The sequence below is a fragment of the Mucor mucedo genome (assembly GCF_025094135.1).
Source record: "Mucor mucedo strain NRRL 3635 chromosome Unknown EV154scaffold_16, whole genome shotgun sequence".
NCBI classification, from domain to species: Eukaryota; Fungi; Mucoromycota; class Mucoromycetes; order Mucorales; family Mucoraceae; genus Mucor; species Mucor mucedo.
The window spans coordinates 58,535-78,175 of record NW_026252300.1 but is presented as its reverse complement, the minus strand read 5'-3'; the positions used below and the strand labels follow the sequence as shown (position 1 = coordinate 78,175).

Below are 19,641 nucleotides of genomic sequence, written 5' to 3'. Positions count from 1 at the left end.
AAGCAGGCAATGGTATTTTTTACAAAACTGAAGAGCATTTGTATGCGTATTATAACATTCTCGAAGATAGAAAAAAATACGGCAATACTGTTTTAATGAATATAAACATCTCTCAGTACGTTAGATCAGCAACACAAGATCCGACACGTTGTTATGATTGTCTTAAAGTTTCGGCTATCATTCGACCTGTACAACCTTCTTCTGTAGCTATATCACAGATGTTTAGCGAGCAACGTGATGCAAGGTACCCTTTAGTGACACCAATTCAGCCAAGGCCAGTTACTACTGTAACAAGATTATCAAATAATGTAATGAGACCACAGTATCTTCTGGCAAGACCACAGCTTAATATTTTAACAAGACCACCGCCAACTGTAGCAAGAACTATTATGCCCAATTTGTCTGTTTTGAGCCCTTTGCCCGTAGTAACAACTCCTTCACAAAAGAGAAGACGCGAAATGTGTAAAGTCTGCTATCAAATTGATTGTGGAGGTAGATCAAAAAGAATACTCTGCACAAACAAGTGTGGAAAATGCCAGCGTAATAATTGCACAGGTAGATATGTAGTAGGTCGAAATGTCCCAAATATTCCATGCGAATTTAGAAGTTAAAGTGCGAACGCAATGATTAAAGTATAGCATTAGACTTTGCTATTTTTAAAAAATGTACGCTCATTATATTGTTTTACTTAATTTAATAAACTAAAAAAGTTCAGCCCTTTACTGTTACTATTGGCTAGCATGTCGTTTTATTTCTATGGAAGTATGTACTAAAATTAGAACTCGAACTTGCTATTTCTTTCTTCTAAGTGTCATTTTTGCTCTCAAAAACGCTCAAATATGCAAAAAAAAAAAAGGGACGAAAAATTCGGGTGCCCAGGGGCACCCGAATTTTCGTGAATTAAATGCGAAATTCATCGAATTAGATAGCATTCTCAAAAAATACCCCTTACTATGGTCATACCGCCCCTCCAATAAAAAGACTTACACGTGATAATCACGTGATTACAAATATTTAATGTATGTTAAATATATAAATAATAAATATTTAATAATATATCAATGGTTTCATAGTGTAATGGTTATCATATCGGTCTTTGAATCCGGTGATCCGAGTTCGATTCTCGGTGAGACCTCTTTTTGTTTTAAACGATGGTGTGAGGTGCGTGTAGACGTTAATTAATGAAGGATGTGAACATGTTGAATATTACTTCTTTTGCGAACATTTTGCTTTTGATTAAACTTGGATAATACTTATTATCACACTGATTTTTTTGTGCGTTATACCGCTAATTATATTTATAAAAAATAATGAGATTGATGAATTAAACTCTGTGGATTACATATTCCTCATTCCATAGAATTTTTCATCAATAAAAAAACTTCGCGATTTACACAAAATATTACTTTAAGATTTGCATATCAATTTAGTTTTTTGTGTATTAATATGTGATGAACATGGTCAAAAAAAAATCGACATCAAGCATGAAGAACATCTTCAATTGGATCAAAAATGAATTGCCCAAGAAAGTATCACCGTTTATCCTGGATGGTCCCGACCAGATGTTCCTCCGGTTCGAACATTATAAGTAGTAATATAATCATCTCACAGCAAGCACGGACCAAATAACGAAGTACGAAAGCTGAACTCTTATTTTGATAATCAACCACCGACATGAAAAAGCACATTATAATGAATCATTGGCATATGTTATACTTCGGATTCTTACAGCTGATATCTATATATATATAAATAAAGAATCAGCGTCAACTTTTACATGTCTAAATTAAACTCTGGATCCGTCTAAAAAGAAACTTATATCGTCTTGTTCAGAGTAAAATCCTGTATTCAACCATTGTGTATTTCCGATAAATTCGCATCCGATTTAACATAAAATATAAAACTGTTGTGTCATATTAAAAATTACAACGATCATTTTAAAAAAATCAGCAAATACATGTGAATGACTTTGAGAGCTCAGAATCTAGGGTCCATCCGGGCAGAGACAAGCGGAAACTTTTTAATTACGGGCTTAGAAATTGGTATCACAAAGTAGCCATTTTAGAGCTGTTCTGATAATGACAAACTGCCTCACGAGCATGTTAATATGAAGGGGAGACAAATCTGATCAATCTGATTGAACGAGCTATCGATTTAAAATCGGGGTTCTACCTTTTGAGAAACATGGCCTTTTTACCTGGTCAAACAAGAGATGATGTCGTCATTACCCCGTCAATGGAACAGTAACCTGCATCAAGAAGATTCCAAATGAAGGCTGTGTAATTTTCATCTATATCCGGAAACATGGGACGATAAAAAGTTTTTTTTTGCGGAAGAATATTAATTGTTTATTATCGTCAAAATACGTCAGTGTTCCATGTGGTTCCTCATCATAATAAAACTTAAAAAAAAAAACAAAAAGATTGTGTAATACTTGATATCTCTGCATATTATAAATAGATATGACAAATTGTACGGTTCAACATGTTGATAGGACTTGATAACAGAATTTGCTAATTATCATGAGATTGTCATAAAACGTGGCATACGCTGACATGAAAGTAATTCTTGTGTCATATTTTATTAAAAAAAAAACTTTTTTTCGGGGCTTAGGCGAAAAAAATTGGGTAAATTTGGAGTTCAATCAACACAAATGGGGTGATGAGTGTTGTTACAATATTACATGTAACTTGTACTACAGCCTGAAAATCGGCTGCTAACAAGGTGCTGAGTTTGTGTAACAAATGGTTCCAGACATTCAACTTCCCCGTGTGTCAATAAACGCCGCTAAATAAAAATAATAACTGGTAATGTCGACACTTACCCTCCTTTTATTTTTATCTAATCGGAATATCGGTAACCCGGTTCCTTACACAGAGAGCCAAGAATATATATATTAATCTCAAAATTTAAATTTTTTTCTTCCTTTCTTCTTTTCCTATTCATTTTTTTCTTTATTACACTCCTTACTCATTTTAATGCTCGAACATACTGAACAAAAAGAAGCATAAAGCTGAAAAGTATATTCCGCCCACAAATAGATGCTTATAGCGGTCATGCGCCGTCAACATTAAACCGAAAAGCTGCTGCGCATCTCCAAATTTCACCACCTATCCTTCAACATTCCACTAGTATATATTCATTAGTATCCCCCACCCGAACAGCTTTTACCAGCATTTACTCGAACGATAAAAGTAATGATATCCCCTACGAGCTTTATCAACCACTCTCCCCTCCTCCTCCTATCCCTCAACAAAGAAGCCCATGGTCTTCAACACCACCTAATTCTCTTTCACCTGCACCTCAACGTCGCACAATGATGCCTGTTAGAAGGGAATTTGAGAGACCTATGCATCCTCTTGACCTCGTGCCAGATAGAACACAAGAAAGAAATCTTAACAGGTCAAGAAACGCCGAAGCACGCAGAACAGTTGCTACCGATCCAAGAGAGCAAATATCAGAGGATTATGTCATGGCCGTAACATCTAATACCGGCCGTAGACATTCTTGTTCATCCACTGTTATTTATAAACAACAACAACAACAAAGCACTATATCAATTAAGCCCCCAAAAAATGAATTGACTCACGGGAAGTCTCTTCGTACTAAAATAAAGGAGAGACGTCGTAGTAGCAAGGTAGGCAGCTCATTTTCGGCCTCTTCTGCTGCAGCTACATTTGCGTCCTTGGAACAACCATGCATGGAAGCTAGCAAATCTACACCATTAAGAAAAATTAAGACATATAATGTCCCTAAGAAAAACGTAGCTGTGGATGTCGAAAAAGAAAGAAAAATGCAGGAACTTGAAGATTTGATCACTGGCCGACGCGGAAGCACACTCAAGCTTACTCTAACGCCAAAGGGGTTGACATAAACCAGCATTTTAATTTACAGGGCCCAGTTACATTGGGAATAACCAAACTCATACTCCATTATAAATATTTACACCCGCACAGTTGCAACCTCAACAACCTAATACTACCATTACTATTTAAACTTTCTACTTAATAACTACTACTATAACTACTACTACTATCAATTTAATTACTATGCCTAAGATTCAATCTTGCTCCTATCGCTTCCATTACCATCAGACACTCCCTTTTTTTTTATTTAATTACAAAGTTCGAAAGAAGAGCGAGTTGTCAATTTGACAATTCGGTAATAAAATTTATTTCACACCCAAATAAAGCTGTTCCGTGAAGTATAATGAATGTCTAATTTTACCCCTTTAAGTCGAAAAGGTTAATGTCAAGCTTCCAATTATGTCTAGATTACATACATAGAATTCGAAAATAGAGTGTTTCTTTTGATCTATGGGCTCCGGTTAATGGCGGGCATACAAAATTAATGTTACACCTCAACTTATTAAAAAAAAGCACACTTTCTCAAAATTACTCGCACAACCTCAGAAAAAGTTTTACACTTCCAGAATTTTTTTTTTTTTTTTTGCACCCAATATTGGAGGGGTCATTATTCAATGTAGCAAACGGACTGAATAGCAACCAAAATTTATAAAGATACTTATCAGGTCATTTCGACTTGGTAATTTTATGTTTCGATTTTTAAATTTTTTCTGTTTTCAATTTGCTCTCCACCACAGATCAAAACAATTCAATTGAATTAAACCCAAGAAATAGAATGGAATATAAACATGAAAGATCTAAATTTAATGCTATGTGAAATGATATAGAAGAATACACAAGATCTAGATTTTATCTATTGTTGGTAACATCAGTTTCTGACTAACATTTAAATAATTTATAAAAAAGTGTACACGTTGGTAATTTTAATACTATCTCATGAACAATGTCAAGAGACGCATGTATGTCAGAAGGAGAGCATTAATAGATCAAATATCATGTTGCATATTTAAAATGATGCCACTTTGTGTTTCCCTTACTTAAGACTGAATGGTGACATACGACAATGAAAGAATAGAAAGTCAATGATTATACATATTGTACTGGAAGGTTTTTATTTTAGCAGTACATTCTAGCGGGTATTTACATAAAATTACAAATCTAAGCTGCTTTACTTTTGTCCATAAAGTCGTAGAATGCCTTTTGGGGCAACTCGACATTACCTTTATTTAAAAAGAAAGTATTAGAAACATTGTACCACAATAGATCAATATGAACTCAAAGCTTACCAATCATCTTCATTCTTTTCTTTCCTTCCTTTTGCTTTTGTAACAATTTCATTTTTCGGGAAGCATCTCCGCCATACTACACAAAAATAATTAGTTTGTGATTTGTGATTTGTGTCTCTTTTTGTGCTTACGCATTTGGCGGTGACATTTTTACGCAAAGCAGAAATACTAAATTTGAATTTCAAATTAATAAAAAAAAAAAAATCTGGGCCTACAAGTTTTTTTTTATAAAATATTTACGATTCTCTGGCGATGATTTTGCTTCCCAAGGCTGTTTGAATGGAGATATCAAACAATTGTCTTTGGATAACCCCCTTCAATCTTTTTACCCAATCCCGACCTACAATATCAACCTGGGAACGATGCAGAATTACAGATAATGCATCTACTGGTTTAGAGTTTAAAAGCACGTTCATCTATAAAGCAGTTATAAGTATCACAAGAAAAGGGAAAAAGAAAGCTTAATTAACAAACCTTAACCAAATCACTATCTTCGTATCCACCATCTTCATAATCGAATGAGGCATACCCTGAAGATCTACTTTTTAATTCATCGTAAAAGTCGGTTACTACTTCGGCAAGCGGCATTCTATATTTCATCATCACACGTGTCTCATCCACATAAACATATTCCAATTGTTCACCTCTTCTGGTCTACATTTATGCAAGGGTTAGGGTTGGTAATTACATTTAAAAAAATAGTCTTAATATACTTTACACCACACAATTCAATTAGTTTTCCCATATATTCCTATAGATTCTTAATTAAAGTTTGTCCCAAATTGGATTGGATTAGTGTCATGTTTAACTTACATCAGGGAAAATTAGGGTCGCCAAAACCATAGGTTCTTGTAATTTGGCTACTTTGAATGAACGTTCCTCAACGTCTGGGAAATCAGCCGGGTTTCTTACAAGTTTAGAGCTTTTATCGTTGTAAATAACTGTGGCATATAATTGTAAGACTCGATGATGATGCGTAAAAATTAAAAATAAAGATTTACCTTTGTATGGCACAGTTGGCTGTGTAACAATGATGTTTGCATCATATTCCTAAATTTCCACTAATTAGTTGCATAATTTTTTTTATCGAAGGTAATTTACATTTTCTAATCTTTGTCGAAACACATCCATATGTAAGGTTCCTAAAAAGCCCAAACGCCAACCCTGTCCTAAAGCATGACTAGTTTCTTTGTGAACAGAGACACTTGCATCGTTCAACGTCAATTTTTTGATGTTATCATCCAATTTTCTGAAATCGTTTGTATCTACAGGAAAAATACCAGCAAATACCATAGATTGTGCAGGTTGAAAACCGGGTAAAGCTTCCACTGTCTGGCCCAGGTGATGAAATGTATCGCCAATATGAGCTTCTGATGCACTCTTCATGCCACATACAATGTATCCTACCTGACCAGCATGTCTAAGAAAAACACCTATATTATTTAACTTGTTTTCCATATATATATATATACATATACATATATACTTACAAATATCCTGTAGCTAACTGTTCGGGATGCATGATACCAACCTCGGTAATTTCATATTTGGTATCTGAATAAGCTGATACAACTTTGTCGCCTTTTCTAAGCACACCATCCTTCATACCCAACATACAAACGACACCGACATATTTATCATACCAAGAATCAAAGAGTAATCCTCGGAATGGTTTATCTCTAGATCCTACTGGAGGAGGAACTTTTTCAATAACACTTGGTAACACTTGGTCAATGTTGATCCCTGATTTGGCAGATATTTGTAAAATGGAGCTTGTATCTAATTCAAATGCACTTTCGATTTGTCGTAATACTCGTTCCGGTTCAGCACCAGGAAGATCAATCTTATTAAGCACAGGTATAATTTCCAAACCTTCACCAAAAGCTAGGTAGAAGTTTGCCACAGTCTGTGCCTGAATTCCTTGTGCTGCATCTACTAATAACAAGGTTCCTTGACATGCTGCTAATGATCGTGATACTTCGTAACTAAAATCAACATGTCCCTGAATTATAAGCATAATATCAATAAGTGTACAGTTGATAAAGTTTTTCCTTTCTTACGGGAGTATCAATTAGGTTTAACAGATAGTTGGTGCCTTTGTGCTTATAAAACATGGAGACGGTCTAAAATGACAAAATTTCAGTGTTGATTTAAACCATTAAACCAAATTTCAACTTTACTTGAGCTTTGACAGTAATTCCACGTTCTCTTTCAACTTTTAATTTATCCAGAACTTGTTTATTTGATCCAGACTTTGAAATCGTATTCGTCAATTCTAATAATCTATTAAGCACTATCAATGAGATGAAGTTTCCTAATAGATAAAATTTGCAACCAACCTGTCCGCCAATGTACTTTTTCCATGATCTACGATAGGTTAATATAAGTGTAACTTTTTTAAATTCTTGCAGCGTACCAATATGAGCAATAATACTAAAATTTCGAATGTTTTCTGCAGGAAAAGTAGTCAAATCAATTGATTTTGTTGGATCTGCCCCTTTCAATTTCTATCTGAGAGTGTCAAAAACTTTCCTATGCTATTTCCTTCTTTCTTAGCTTTCTTACCTCTGTTGTACTCTTAGAGTTCCAACGTTTATAAATAATAGAACAAGGTATTCTTGTCAACCCTTTACAAAAAAAGTTGAATGAATTTTTTTGTAAAAACAAACTCATTTATGTGGTTCTTGTGTAAAACAACAATACCATACCCCCTTCCTTTTAAACCTTTCACAAAAAAAAAAAAAAAGTAAAGTGACTTGCTTTAAATATCGGGGATAAAATTCCATCTCCGCCAATGTTTTGAAAAGGTCAACCCAAAAACATGTTGGTTTCAATTCTTTCTTCGTTTACACCAACTGGAAAAAGTAAATAAATAAGGCCATGTTTAGAATATCACAACGCAGCCTTGGAAAAGTAAACGTGCGTCAACTGACAACGGTTGCTCAACGTAACGCAGCTCGTAATGTCAGAATGTCACTCGTCACTGCAGTAAAAGCTCAGCAGCCATGGAAGCTGACAAGTGTCTATTGTGCCAAACGATTTTATGCTGGTAAAATAAAAGAATTATCTATCATCAAAGTATATGTCTTAAACAAAAAAAAATGTTTGATAAGGACCGGGCGGACCAGAACTTCGAATGAATCCTAACCAAGAGAAGGAAAAAAGCCCTCTTGAACTATATGTACAGTGTATACCCAACAACTACATATTGTGTAATCACTAACGAACATCCCTAGGGTATTGACCTTAACGCAATGGCCGAGAAGGGAAAATTAGGTAAGTGTCGGACTTTTTTGTTGCATATTTTTTTTTTAATCATGACTAGATCCTATCATTGGGCGTGATGAGGAAATCAGAAGAACTCTTGAAGGTAAGCTATCATTGCAAATACTATAAACGTTCGATTCAACTGAATTACCTTTTTTAGTGTAAGATAAAACAATAATACAAAGAGACAATATATAAACTGACAACTTTATGACAGTTTGGCACGTCGAACCAAGAATAACCCTGTATTGATTGGTGAAGCTGGGTAAAGTGATTAAATTAAAACGAATCGAATACGATTATTAAGCTTTCTTCCTCGCTTATTAGTGTCGGCAAAACAGCGATCGCAGAAGTAAGCAGTAATATAATAGAAATCCATGGGTCATGTGAAACTAAATCTTCCGAAATTACAGGGTCTTGCACAACGTATTATTGCCAATGAAGTACCAGAATCAATCAAAGGCAAACGTGTTATCGCTTTGGATTTGGGCGCACTTGTTGCGGGAGCTAAATACCGTGGTGAATTTGAAGACCGTTTGAAAGGTGTCTTAAAGGAAGTATCAGAATCAGATGGTAATATCATCTTGTTTGTGGATGAGATCCACATGTTACTTGGATTGGGTAAATCTGAAGGCGCAATGGATGCCGGCAATTTATTAAAGGTATAAACAGACAGTAGCATCTTTTCTTCTCCTTCTAATCACATTTTTCTTAGCCTGCATTGGCTAGAGGTCAACTTCGATGTGTTGGTGCTACTACTATTGACGAATATCGTAAATACATTATGCAAGATCCCGCCTTAGCTAGACGTTTCCAACAAGTTATGGTGGAGGAACCCAGTGTCACTGATACCATTTCCATCCTTCGTGGTCTTAAAGAGCGTTACGAAGTACATCACGGTGTCCGCATTTCCGATGCCGCTATTGTAGCTGCTGCAATCCATTCTCATCGTTACATTGCTGATCGTTTCCTCCCCGATAAGGCTATTGATTTGGTCGACGAAGCATGTTCCAAACTTCGCCTCCAACAAGAAAGCAAACCCGAAGCACTCGAGAACCTCGATCGTCAAATCATGACGACTCAAATCGAATTAGAGTCACTTCGTAAAGAAACCGATGTCATGTCTGTTGAGCGACGTGAAAAACTTCAATCAGAGCTTGAAACAAAGCAAAAAGAAAGTCAACGTCTTTCTGCTATTTGGAATACGGAACGACAAAAGTTGGAAGAGATCAAGCGTGTTAAAGAAGATCTCGAAAAGGCACGTGTCGATTTAGAGGCAGCTCAACGTAGTGGTAATTTCCAAAGAGCTTCCGAACTTCGTTACGGTGTTATTCCAAACCTCGAAAAGAAGTTGCCCACAGATACGGCAGAAGAAGATAACCCAGAGTCATTTATTCATGAACGTGTAACAAGTAATGATATTGCTCGTGTTGTTTCCCAAATGACTGGTATTCCTGTAAGAAACTTGATGAAGGGCGAAAGAGAAAAGTTGCTTCATATGGAAGATGTCATGTCGAAGCGTGTAGTTGGCCAAGACGAAGCTATTACAGCAGTTGCTGAGGCTGTCCGTTTAAGTAGGGCCGGTCTTCAAAATCCCTCTAAGCCCATTGCGTCCTTCTTATTTTTAGGCCCTACTGGTGTTGGTAAAACCGAACTTTGCAAAACAATTGCAAAGTTCTTATTTGACACAGAAAATGCTATTGTACGTGTCGATATGTCTGAATACATGGAGAAATTTAGCGTGAGCCGTTTGATTGGTTCTCCACCAGGTTATGTTGGACACGAAGAAGGAGGTGAATTGACCGAAGCCGTTCGACGTAGACCTTATGCAGTAGTCCTTTTAGATGAAATGGAAAAAGCTCATCGTGATGTATCAAACATCTTGTTACAAGTGCTTGATGATGGTGTATTGACAGATACAAAAGGAAGAAAGATCGATTTCCGAAACACGATTATTATTATGACCTCAAATTTGGGAGCGGATGCTTTAGTCTCTGACGTAAATGCAGATGGTGAAGTGAGTTCACATGCCAAGCATCACGTACTTGAGGCAGTACGACACACGTTTGCACCTGAATTTGTTAATCGTATTGATGAAATGGTTATTTTCAACCGACTTTCAAAGGCTGCCTTAAGAGATATTGTTGATGTTCGTATCAAGGAAGTAGAAGAAAGAACAGCAGATCGTCGTATTTCTATTGACGTTGATATGGAAGCAAGAGATTGGTTGGGAGAACACGGATATGAGCCAGCTTATGGTGCCCGTCCATTGAATCGTTTGATCCAAAAGAAATTATTAAATCCTTTGGCTCGTCTTCTAATTGATGGTGGTATTCGTACTGGAGAAACCGCTAAAGTATCCATTAAAACCTTGCCTAGTGGAGAAGTTGATTTAGATATCAAGCGTAACCATGAACCCGGTATGGCTCCTACTGAAGAGCAAAATTTGTTAGAGCAACATATGGCGCCTGTTGGAGACGAAGAAGCTCTATTGGAAGACCCAGAAAAGAAAAAGAAGGATGATGAAATCGAAACTTAATTTAATAAATTGTTTTCCCGACTTTTTCTGCTTTATTTTTAGTGCCCAAGGATTATATTTTTTCTGTTCTTTCTTCTTTAATAATTACAAAATGCCTGCTCACGAATCTAATAAAACTATTTTTCTTGAACATCCTTCTGGTTCAAAAGCCCAGGTTTCTCTTTTCGGTAATTACCTAAAAAACGCGTTTATACACTAGTTTAACTTTTTAAAAAAGGTGCCACTGTTACCAGTTGGATTGCTGATAACGTAGAGCGTATCTTTGTCAGGTACTAAAAAAAATGAACACGTTTTAATTTTGAAACACTAAAGACATGTTATGTATTTCAGCAAGGAGGCCAAGCTCGACGGCAGCAAGGCTATCCGTGGTGGTATTCCAATTTGTTTCCCTATTTTCGGCACTAAAGAAAAGATCGCTCTTCCTCAACACGGTAAAATAGTTTTACAAATGATTACAAATACCGAAATTAATAACAGATTACGTAATTAAGGCTTTGCTCGTAATAATTATTGGGAATATCTTGGTATTGTGAGCGATAATGATGAAGTTGTGGTTCGTTTTGGTTTAAAGGATACACAAATCCCCCAAGAAGCTAGAAATGCATGGCCCCATTCTTTCCGTTTGACTTACACTGTTAGTTTGTCAGCAAAGTCAATTAAGACCTTTTTCAATTTGAAGAATGAAGATGAAGATACTTTTGAATTCAATACTCTTCTTCACACGTACTTTAGTGTTCCCGTAAGTATCCATGGTTATAATGAGAATACACTGTAATGCTGAAAATATTATACTTAGGATGTCACCAGTTCACAAGTTCAAGGCTTGGCCTCTTGTGAATACGTTGATAAAGTAGAGGCAGGTGCCAAATTTACTGAACAGAATGAAAATGTCACAATTGCTGGTGAGGTCGATAGAGTGTACAAGAAGGTTCAAGATAAGCTCATTTTAGAGGTTGGAGACGGTTCTCGAATTCAGATTGAAAAGAGTAACTTAAAGGATACTGGTAAGCATAACTATATAGCACATATGAGGAGCGATTATATTCAATTTTTTATTTAGTTGTTTGGAATCCTTGGATTGAAAAGGCTAAGGCTATGGGTGATTTTGGCAACGAAGAATATAAAAATATGATTTGTGTTGAAGCTGGAAGTGTTGCTGATTGGGTTGTTTTAGCTGGAGGTCAGACTTGGACTGCCGGACAGACTTTAACAGTTGTTTAAATATGACACCTTTAAGAAATAATAAACTAATTGCCAAATTCTTATCGCTTCATCGTCTTGTCATACGAAGCGCCACTCTAAAAGAGTTTATCGGATTTTGACTGTCAAAGCTGAAGGGACTACCTTTATTGTGGCTGAATATTACAGAATTGATGCTGCAATTAACGCATAAAGCATTATCTAACATGAGATTATAAACAATTCTATTTATTATTGGATGGCAGTAATAGCATTATACAGGAGCAAACTTCTCTGAATATTGAAGAATAAATAGAACACTATTATATCAACTACAGCCTCAAACAAAACATCGGACATAAATCATGTTTACACGTGAGTCTAAGAGTGATTGCACTGTTTTCATGCGTGCTTACTCTAACAATTCAACATGTTCCTGACCTTTGTTTGTTTGGCATTTTAAAAATTAAAATCAAAAAAGTCATGCGCCGCATTTATTGCAAGATCATGGGTTGACTCATTGAAGCTACACACATATAATTTGGCCTGAAATTGTCAGCTTTCTGTATTATACCATTCCTCCTCCTGAACCGTGCGGGATGAAAATGTTTGCCAAGAGCAATTACTGGTTCTTGTCAATTATCGGGGTTGAATCTTGCTAAGTACCAGAACCAAAGTAATCACTAGAAATTCTCCGTAGTTGTAAACTGCATAAGTATCCCACAACCCCCTTAAAATATGAGAGCGATTTTAAGACTAGGCTTATACCATTCAACAATTCTCAATAGACCAGTATGATTAAATGAATATGCCAAGTTATTGTGGGAGGCAAGGTTAAATGCACGATATCTGTAATTAGTACAGGTTGTTCTGGGTATGCAGTGACGGTATTTTATGCCATTTTTGACGATTTCTGCCCATTTTGCTTATTTAGTACTAAATAAAAAAAGGATGATCCAAATGTTATGACAATCCTCGGCTTTATCTTGCGTCAACGTTAAACAGAGGGGTGTACAATTTATTATTTTTAGCTCCTTGCAAAACCCTCACGAAAATTTGGGTGTGGTATAATGTCATTGGCTAGTATTGAGAAGGCGCAAAGGGCCGCATCACACACACTTAATACGAGAAAAAAAAAACCTTCCCGGCTTTGGGTTGCTCTTTCTTTTCTAAAATATCTTTTTCCTTGGTTCTCAACCAGATTCCTCCCAAACCTTAACAAAAGAAAATGGCTACCGTTAAAGAACAAATGGAAGCCTTCAGCACAAAGGCAGAAGATATCCTTGACTCGTTTGGTCAACCTTTAAAACCTTATATCCCAGCTATGTCAAGATTCCTTATTATTGCTACATTCTTGGAGGATTCTTTGCGTATTATTATGCAATGGAGTGACCAACTCACATTTATGCAACAAAGTAGACATTTCCCTACTGGATTGAGTCATCTCTTCCTTGGTTTAAATGTTATTGTAAGTGGTTAAGTTAAAAAGAAAAAAGAAAAAAAAGGGGGTCAGAGCAAACGATAAAGGAGGTGGGTTACGTGTTGAGAAGCAATTGAACGACTAATAATCGTCTTTTAGGTTATGTTGGGTGCTTCTTTCTTTATTGTGGTCAAGAAGCATCAAGCTTATGCTATCTACGGTCTTATGGGTGTTATTGTTGCTCAAGCTTTTGGTTATGGTTTGATTTTTGATATGTCGTTCTTTTTACGTAACTTATCAGTTATGGGTGGTTTGATGATGGTCCTTTCTGAAACTATGGTTAAGCGTAAGCAAATGTTTGCTGCTCTTCCTCAAATGTCAGAATCAAACCGTCGTATGTATTTGCAATTGGCTGGTCGTATCCTTTTGATTTTCCTTTTCATCGGATCTGCCTTCCATGGTGACTGGTCGATCATGCGTGTTGCTGTATCCGTCTGTGGTTTAGCTGCATGTATCATGGTAGCTGTTGGATTCAAGGCAAAGTGGTCAGCCATGTTTTTAGTGCTCTTTTTATCCGTCCTCAACGTTTTCGTCAACAACTTTTGGTCAGTACAACACAGTTATTATAAGCGTGATTTCTTGAGATACGATTTCTTCCAATCTTTAAGTACAGTCGGTGGGTTCTTATTGTTGGTCAGCACTGGTCCTGGTGGTTTAAGTTATGATGAAAAGAAGAAAGAATATTAATTTTTTTATATATATATATGTGATTTTGTATTAAAAAAAAAAACCTTTTTGAATTATATTCAAGTACATACAGTAAATATCCCCCCTGACCCTTTTCAGTTTGATTTTACAGTATCTACAGTCTCAAGTATCTGCATATTGCGATCTTTTTTTTTCTCACACCATGTGTAAACTACATTGCTTTCGTTGTATTACTCTGCTACGGGACACGAACCTTTATTTTGTGCCTTATCAAAAGCCAGACCGCCCAATCCCTAACAATTTAACCTGTGTCTGATTTAAATATGCCGTTCGAATATATATCAAATTTATATTCTTATGAATCCAAACATTACCTGATAATCCCAGTGTCCAGAGATAAAATTCGAAAATTACTGTCAATATCCTCGGTGTAATATATGTGTATGTTACTCAAAACCGGGTAATCATTCCTGTGTAAAAAAAGTTCGGAAAGCTTGTTTATCAAATATAATTTTTTTTAGTCTATAAAAACCTTACTGGTTTTATAATTTGTTTGTTTCACTGCCAACTTATACATTGGTGCAACTATCTAAAGTGTTATAAATTTCCATTTCAACTTACAGCTGTATTTCATATATATCTTATTTTAACGTTACACTGATGAGCCAAATTAGATAAAACTGACAAATATTATATCCAATATTTGGTATTTTATGAGCACAACAAAACGTTTGGGCCAACAAGAAGAATACTGGTTATAGTTGAACCAGACTTGTCAACAGATTTACTATCCGCTAGACATTCAATGAAGGTTATCATCGAAGGGTAACATATATTTTTATTAAGATAAAGTGTTCGAAAACAGCGTAACTTTGTCATTCCACAACCGTTTAAAATTATAATAGGGTATCACTGCTGTATATACAGTCTTTTCTTTCACACTATGTGGACACAATTATCTAAGAACTTACATTTCTTATTTTGTAGACGACCGTGTCTTCATATAATTTTACCGAAATTTGTAAGCGGTAGATTACTTTTATTCTTGTTTAACTACAAAAAAAAAAAAAAAAAAAAAAAAAAGAAGTTGATGAGTAATATAAAATGCAGATGCAGTAATATACCAAAAAAAAAAAAGAAAGATTGATTGTTCACCAAGGAAAATTGGACAAAGATACAAATATGCTATATGAAAGATTACAAAATAAAATCGGCACCCCTTGAAGCCCGAATAACGGATAAATAGTCCTACATCAGTGAAGAATGCATCGAAAAGATGTTACACTTAATGGTCAAAAGCTCGTAGATAGATTGTGTTGTTTAAAGATGATCTCCAGTGATGAATAGAATAGATATAAATATTCTGACTCAATTTTCGATAATGATTACTGCTCTGATTATTGAGACAATACTGGTAACAATGCTAACAGTGATGATGATGAAGAAAAAATCTGATCAGCTAGTGTACTTTATATTCTACAATAAGTAGTGTAGTTAAAAAAGTAAATTAGTAAAATTGAACTCGGATGATACTTATAAGGCCATGGTATATCTTCAAATCCGGTCCCTTAACATCCACAACCGTGCTTAGTTATTTTAACTGGATAAAAAATTACATAATCAGCATAATTATATTCCCATTACTCCTTCTCTTTATGTATTTTTAATCTTTAATCCATCACATCATACTTGCTAATAATATCCAGCACTCACCTTGGCACAAGTCAGTTACAGCATTCTTCGGCCAATGCAAACATCTCATTGGGTTCAACCCGCTTCCGCATCCTTCGCAATTCCGCCAGTTTCTCACTTTTCCTTAACACGCTACAAGTTGATTTCCTCTCGTTATCTGACCATCACACTATAACATAGGCTTTTATGACAGCTACTACATTAAATTGCCTGTTCTTTATCTCAAGCAATAGTTGAATTAGCAATGAACTTTTTTCTTATTGGTAAAACAAAACTATTTTTCACAAGGCTTACTCTGGAAGTGCATAGTCAAAGATATACATTCTTTCATAGAAAGAGTCTATAGAGAAAGTCCTCCATGGAAAGTCATGGAGAAAACATATGAAAGAAATAAAATATTTGGTGACATTTTTTATATTTGTCTAAAGTAGTATGTCATGGTTCTCACGTATGTAAAGGAAAAAGTTGAAAAATAGTTTTTTTCTCTTCTGTAATGGTTACAAGTCTGGAGGCGCAATACCACAAACAGGGTCTTGGGGTTCTCAAGGCTTAAGCCACTTCTTCGGCTTTTGGTGCATTAGTAACCTCTCCTTTTTTAGAAGCAAATGGACCGGTATGTCTTAACCGGGTGTTTCCATTCTTTTTTGTCCTTTACTTTTGTTATTAAGATGCCTTACAAGTCTTTTAGAGACAGCCAAAGTACACGCAATGACACCGTAAGATCGGCATCATAGCTGTCATTTTGACCTGGAAACAAGAATGTACAATTAAAAACAATGTAGTAGTTACGAATAATTGTATGTTTAACAATTTATACCTCATTTGACAATTTCATCGTTACTCTTTCGCCTTTGAGCTCGTTTGATATTAATCTTACGCAGAAATATTAGGGTAAAGTCTGAACGAGAAGTTGAAAGTAAGCTATAGCACATAAAGACAGGCTGACCATATGTTGATTGTAATAACTCTGTATCCAGTTCAAGATGATAAGTTATATTGTCCTCTTGGTATCAGTTGAGGTATCATAACCCGACATCACAACTACGTGCACCCTGGCTATCACTAAGAAAATTGGCTGTCCCCAAGAGACCCGTTTCAAGACATATAGCACTTATGCATAATTCATTTTTCTTGTATTAGTATTTGCATAAGATTAAAACTGTCGACCCTTCGAAGAAGATAAAAAAAGACGCATATATTATCCATATACGTTTAAATAGTAGAGTACTAAGTCTAGTTTGAGTTTGCTAATGGATACCAAGCAAATGTGTTTACTTGATACAAATGCACAAGAAACACTAGGATTTCTTTTGATTTATTTTGAACAAAACTCAAGATAAACATCAGCAATAATATATTGAGAGCACATATCACAGTTTATTAGGAATATGTGTGCACACTAGCCGTCAAAAAGTAAAAAATCATGCAAAACCCAAATTAAGCATAAACGCGATCACTCATCCAACACTAGTCACACCATGTGTTTTTCCCACTACCAAAATATCCCCAAAAATAAATCTAAGGTACAAAAATAAACAACTTTTTTTTTCTCATTCATTTTCCCTTTTTGCTTTAAAATTTCAATATGACAGAAAAACCTATTCGTATTGGATGTTATTCCGCATTCTGGGGTGATTCAACAGCCGCCGCAACACAACTTGTTCAACACGAAGGAAAGAACTTGGATTATCTTGTGGCTGATTATTTAGCAGGTAAATATATACGAAAAGAGAACTGTTATGTGCTAGATTTACTCAAGCGTTTTTTTTTAAAAAAAAAAAAGAAATCACCATGGGTATTTTAGCAGCACGTCGCCAACGTCGGTTGATGCAAGGCGATCATGCTAAAAAAGGATTCGACTTTATCCATGAATTTATTACACTTGTACTCGTCAAAATTTTACCGGATATTGTGAAAAATGGCACCAGAGTAATTACGAATGCAGGTGCATTAGATCCAATTGGCTGTAAACAAGAAATCGAAAAACTGCTGAAAAAAATGAACATTCAAGGCGTTAAAGTGGCTGCCGTATTAGGTGATGATGTATTAGCCGATAAAGAAGAGCCAACTCTAAATTCTTTCAAGAATGTCCACCCATTTTCTTCCATATCCTCTGTTGACCATCAACGAGATTCAGATCGTTTACCGGCAAAAGACGAGCCCATTGTATCTTTAAACGCTTATTTAGGCGCTCATGGCGTAGCTGCAGCATTAAAAGACGGAGCTCAAATCATTGTTACAGGCCGTGTGGTCGATTCTGCATTGGTAGTGGGTCCATTAATGTACGAATACGGCTGGAATGAAGACACTACTACTAACTATTATGATCTGCTGGCTTCTGCTTCTTTAGCGGGCCATATTATCGAATGTGGATGTCACACGACAGGAGGAAACTTTACAGATTGGCAATTAGCAGCACAATCACCTTATGGAGGTTATTCCAATATGGGATACCCCATTGTTGAATTTAATGCATCGGGTACATTTATCGTGACAAAGCCTGAGAAAACGGGAGGATTAGTGACACCGGCTACTGTTTCTGAACAGATCCTTTACGAAATCTTAGATCCAGCTTTATACCTTTTACCCGATGTAATTTTGGATATGCGTCAAGTGAAATTGTCCCAATCTGGAAATAATCGTGTTTTAGTAACCGGAGCAAAAGGAATTCAACCCACTCCCTTCTTAAAATGCTCAGGTATCTTTTTGGATGGCTGGAAAATTAGCGCCGAGCTGGTGATTGGTGGTATTGATGCTAAAAAGAAGGCACAAGCTGTAGGTGAGGCCATCATTCAACGTGTACGCAACATGTATAAGCAAATGGGCATGGATGATTTCAGAAATGTGAATATTGAGCCTATTGGCGGTGAAACTCTATTTGGGTAAGCCGTGTTAAAGGTTACATTATTAAATTATACTCACCCATAACTTTTGTCATTAGACCCCATTCAAGAGTAAATGATACACGTGAAGTTTTGCTAAGGTTGACTGCTCACCATGACGATCCTAAAGCTTTAGGCCTTGTAGCCATGGAAACGATTCCTGTAGGTAACTTTATAATTTCAATGAGCAGAAACTTACCTCTATCATAGTCTGCCACATGCATGGCACCTGGAATCACAGGAAGTGGTGCAGGACGCCCTAAACCAATTCCAAATCTGGTTCATTTTCCTCTATTAATTCCCAAATCTCAAGTCACAACTCGCTACGTCGTTGGCACTGACGCTATCAAAACAATTGGCTGGGGCTCATGGGACAATCAAGCAAGTTACGGCAAGCCACGTGCCGTTGCAGCGATTCCTACAGCCAATCTATCCGAACCCTTAGTTAAGGTCCGATTAATTGACGTAGCTTATGGTCGTAGTGGGGATAAAGGCGATGTTTGTAATATCGGTATCATTGCTCGAGACGAAAGGTTCTTACCATATATCAAACGCTCAATCACGGAAGAGGTTGTATCTGACTACATGAAGCATTTATGCAAAGGAAGTGTGACACGATTTGAATTGCCAGGCCCTCGTGCTATGAATTTTGTCTTGACGCATTCGTTAAATGGAGGAGGCCTTAGTTCGTTAGTTGTGGACCGACAAGGTAAAACATATGCACAGTTATGCCTTAGTGGGTTATACGTTGAAGTTCCTGCTTCCTTAATTGCTAGTGAAGCAAAACTATAATAATAAAAAA

The 19,641-nt window shown here is 36.1% G+C and overlaps 5 protein-coding genes and 1 non-coding gene across 6 annotated transcripts; 5 read left to right on the top strand and 1 right to left on the bottom strand.

Moving 5' to 3' along the window:
- Positions 1-1,063: 1,063 nt before the first annotated feature.
- On the top strand, positions 1,064-1,135 carry EV154DRAFT_t23. Its single transcript has one exon. It is a non-coding gene; the product is annotated as a tRNA-Gln (tRNA).
- Positions 1,136-2,855: 1,720 nt separating this feature from the next.
- On the top strand, positions 2,856-4,347 carry EV154DRAFT_498070 (uncharacterized protein; the record flags this gene model as incomplete). Its single annotated transcript, XM_051600317.1, has 1 exon — positions 2,856-4,347. A coding segment is annotated over one exon (870 nt), but the record flags the coding sequence as incomplete, so codon positions are not given.
- Positions 4,348-4,938: 591 nt separating this feature from the next.
- EV154DRAFT_498067 (translation factor GUF1, mitochondrial) lies at positions 4,939-7,863 on the bottom strand. The gene is made up of 15 exons (XM_051600316.1): positions 7,718-7,863; positions 7,569-7,659; positions 7,492-7,519; positions 7,333-7,435; positions 7,213-7,275; positions 6,643-7,154; positions 6,254-6,572; positions 6,154-6,202; positions 5,966-6,093; positions 5,871-5,903; positions 5,627-5,806; positions 5,393-5,568; positions 5,284-5,320; positions 5,153-5,228; positions 4,939-5,086 (listed from the first exon to the last, which is right to left on the bottom strand). Exons 1-15 carry the CDS (start codon positions 7,823-7,825, stop codon positions 5,025-5,027), a joined length of 1,965 nt encoding a protein of 654 aa, XP_051460938.1. The 5' UTR covers positions 7,826-7,863; the 3' UTR covers positions 4,939-5,024.
- A 543-nt stretch (positions 7,864-8,406) lies between these two features.
- EV154DRAFT_536511 (P-loop containing nucleoside triphosphate hydrolase protein) lies at positions 8,407-12,179 on the top strand (the record flags this gene model as incomplete). The annotated part of the gene is made up of 13 exons (XM_051604144.1): positions 8,407-8,428; positions 8,478-8,522; position 8,580; positions 8,637-8,684; positions 8,747-8,771; positions 8,833-9,081; positions 9,135-10,436; positions 10,545-10,889; positions 11,108-11,112; positions 11,271-11,389; positions 11,450-11,697; positions 11,755-11,962; positions 12,019-12,179. 13 exons carry the CDS (start codon positions 8,407-8,409, stop codon positions 12,177-12,179), a joined length of 2,778 nt encoding a protein of 925 aa, XP_051460937.1.
- A 1,118-nt stretch (positions 12,180-13,297) lies between these two features.
- Positions 13,298-14,379, top strand: EV154DRAFT_498062 (SURF4 family-domain-containing protein). The gene is made up of 2 exons (XM_051600315.1): positions 13,298-13,605; positions 13,717-14,379. The coding sequence occupies exons 1-2, from the start codon at positions 13,366-13,368 to the stop codon at positions 14,302-14,304; spliced, it is 828 nt and encodes a 275-aa protein (XP_051460936.1). The 5' UTR covers positions 13,298-13,365; the 3' UTR covers positions 14,305-14,379.
- A 3,157-nt stretch (positions 14,380-17,536) lies between these two features.
- On the top strand, positions 17,537-19,631 carry EV154DRAFT_414938 (uncharacterized protein; the record flags this gene model as incomplete). Its single annotated transcript, XM_051595635.1, has 4 exons — positions 17,537-17,669; positions 17,741-18,839; positions 18,899-19,001; positions 19,050-19,631. Coding segments are annotated over 4 exons (1,917 nt in total), but the record flags the coding sequence as incomplete, so codon positions are not given.
- Between the last annotated feature and the right edge of the window lie 10 nt (positions 19,632-19,641).

Coding starts and splice junctions, on each gene's coding strand:
- EV154DRAFT_498067 (XM_051600316.1), bottom strand. CDS start 7,825: ATGAGTTTGTTTTTACAAAAAAATTCATTCAACTTTTTTTGTAAAGGG. Junction 7,276..7,332: donor GAATTACTGTCAAAGCTCAA/GTAAAGTTGAAA, acceptor TTGTCATTTTAG/ACCGTCTCCATGTTTTATAA. Junction 5,569..5,626: donor AAGATAGTGATTTGGTTAAG/GTTTGTTAATTA, acceptor ACTGCTTTATAG/ATGAACGTGCTTTTAAACTC.
- EV154DRAFT_498062 (XM_051600315.1), top strand. CDS start 13,366: ATGGCTACCGTTAAAGAACAAATGGAAGCCTTCAGCACAAAGGCAGAA. Junction 13,606..13,716: donor TCCTTGGTTTAAATGTTATT/GTAAGTGGTTAA, acceptor ATCGTCTTTTAG/GTTATGTTGGGTGCTTCTTT.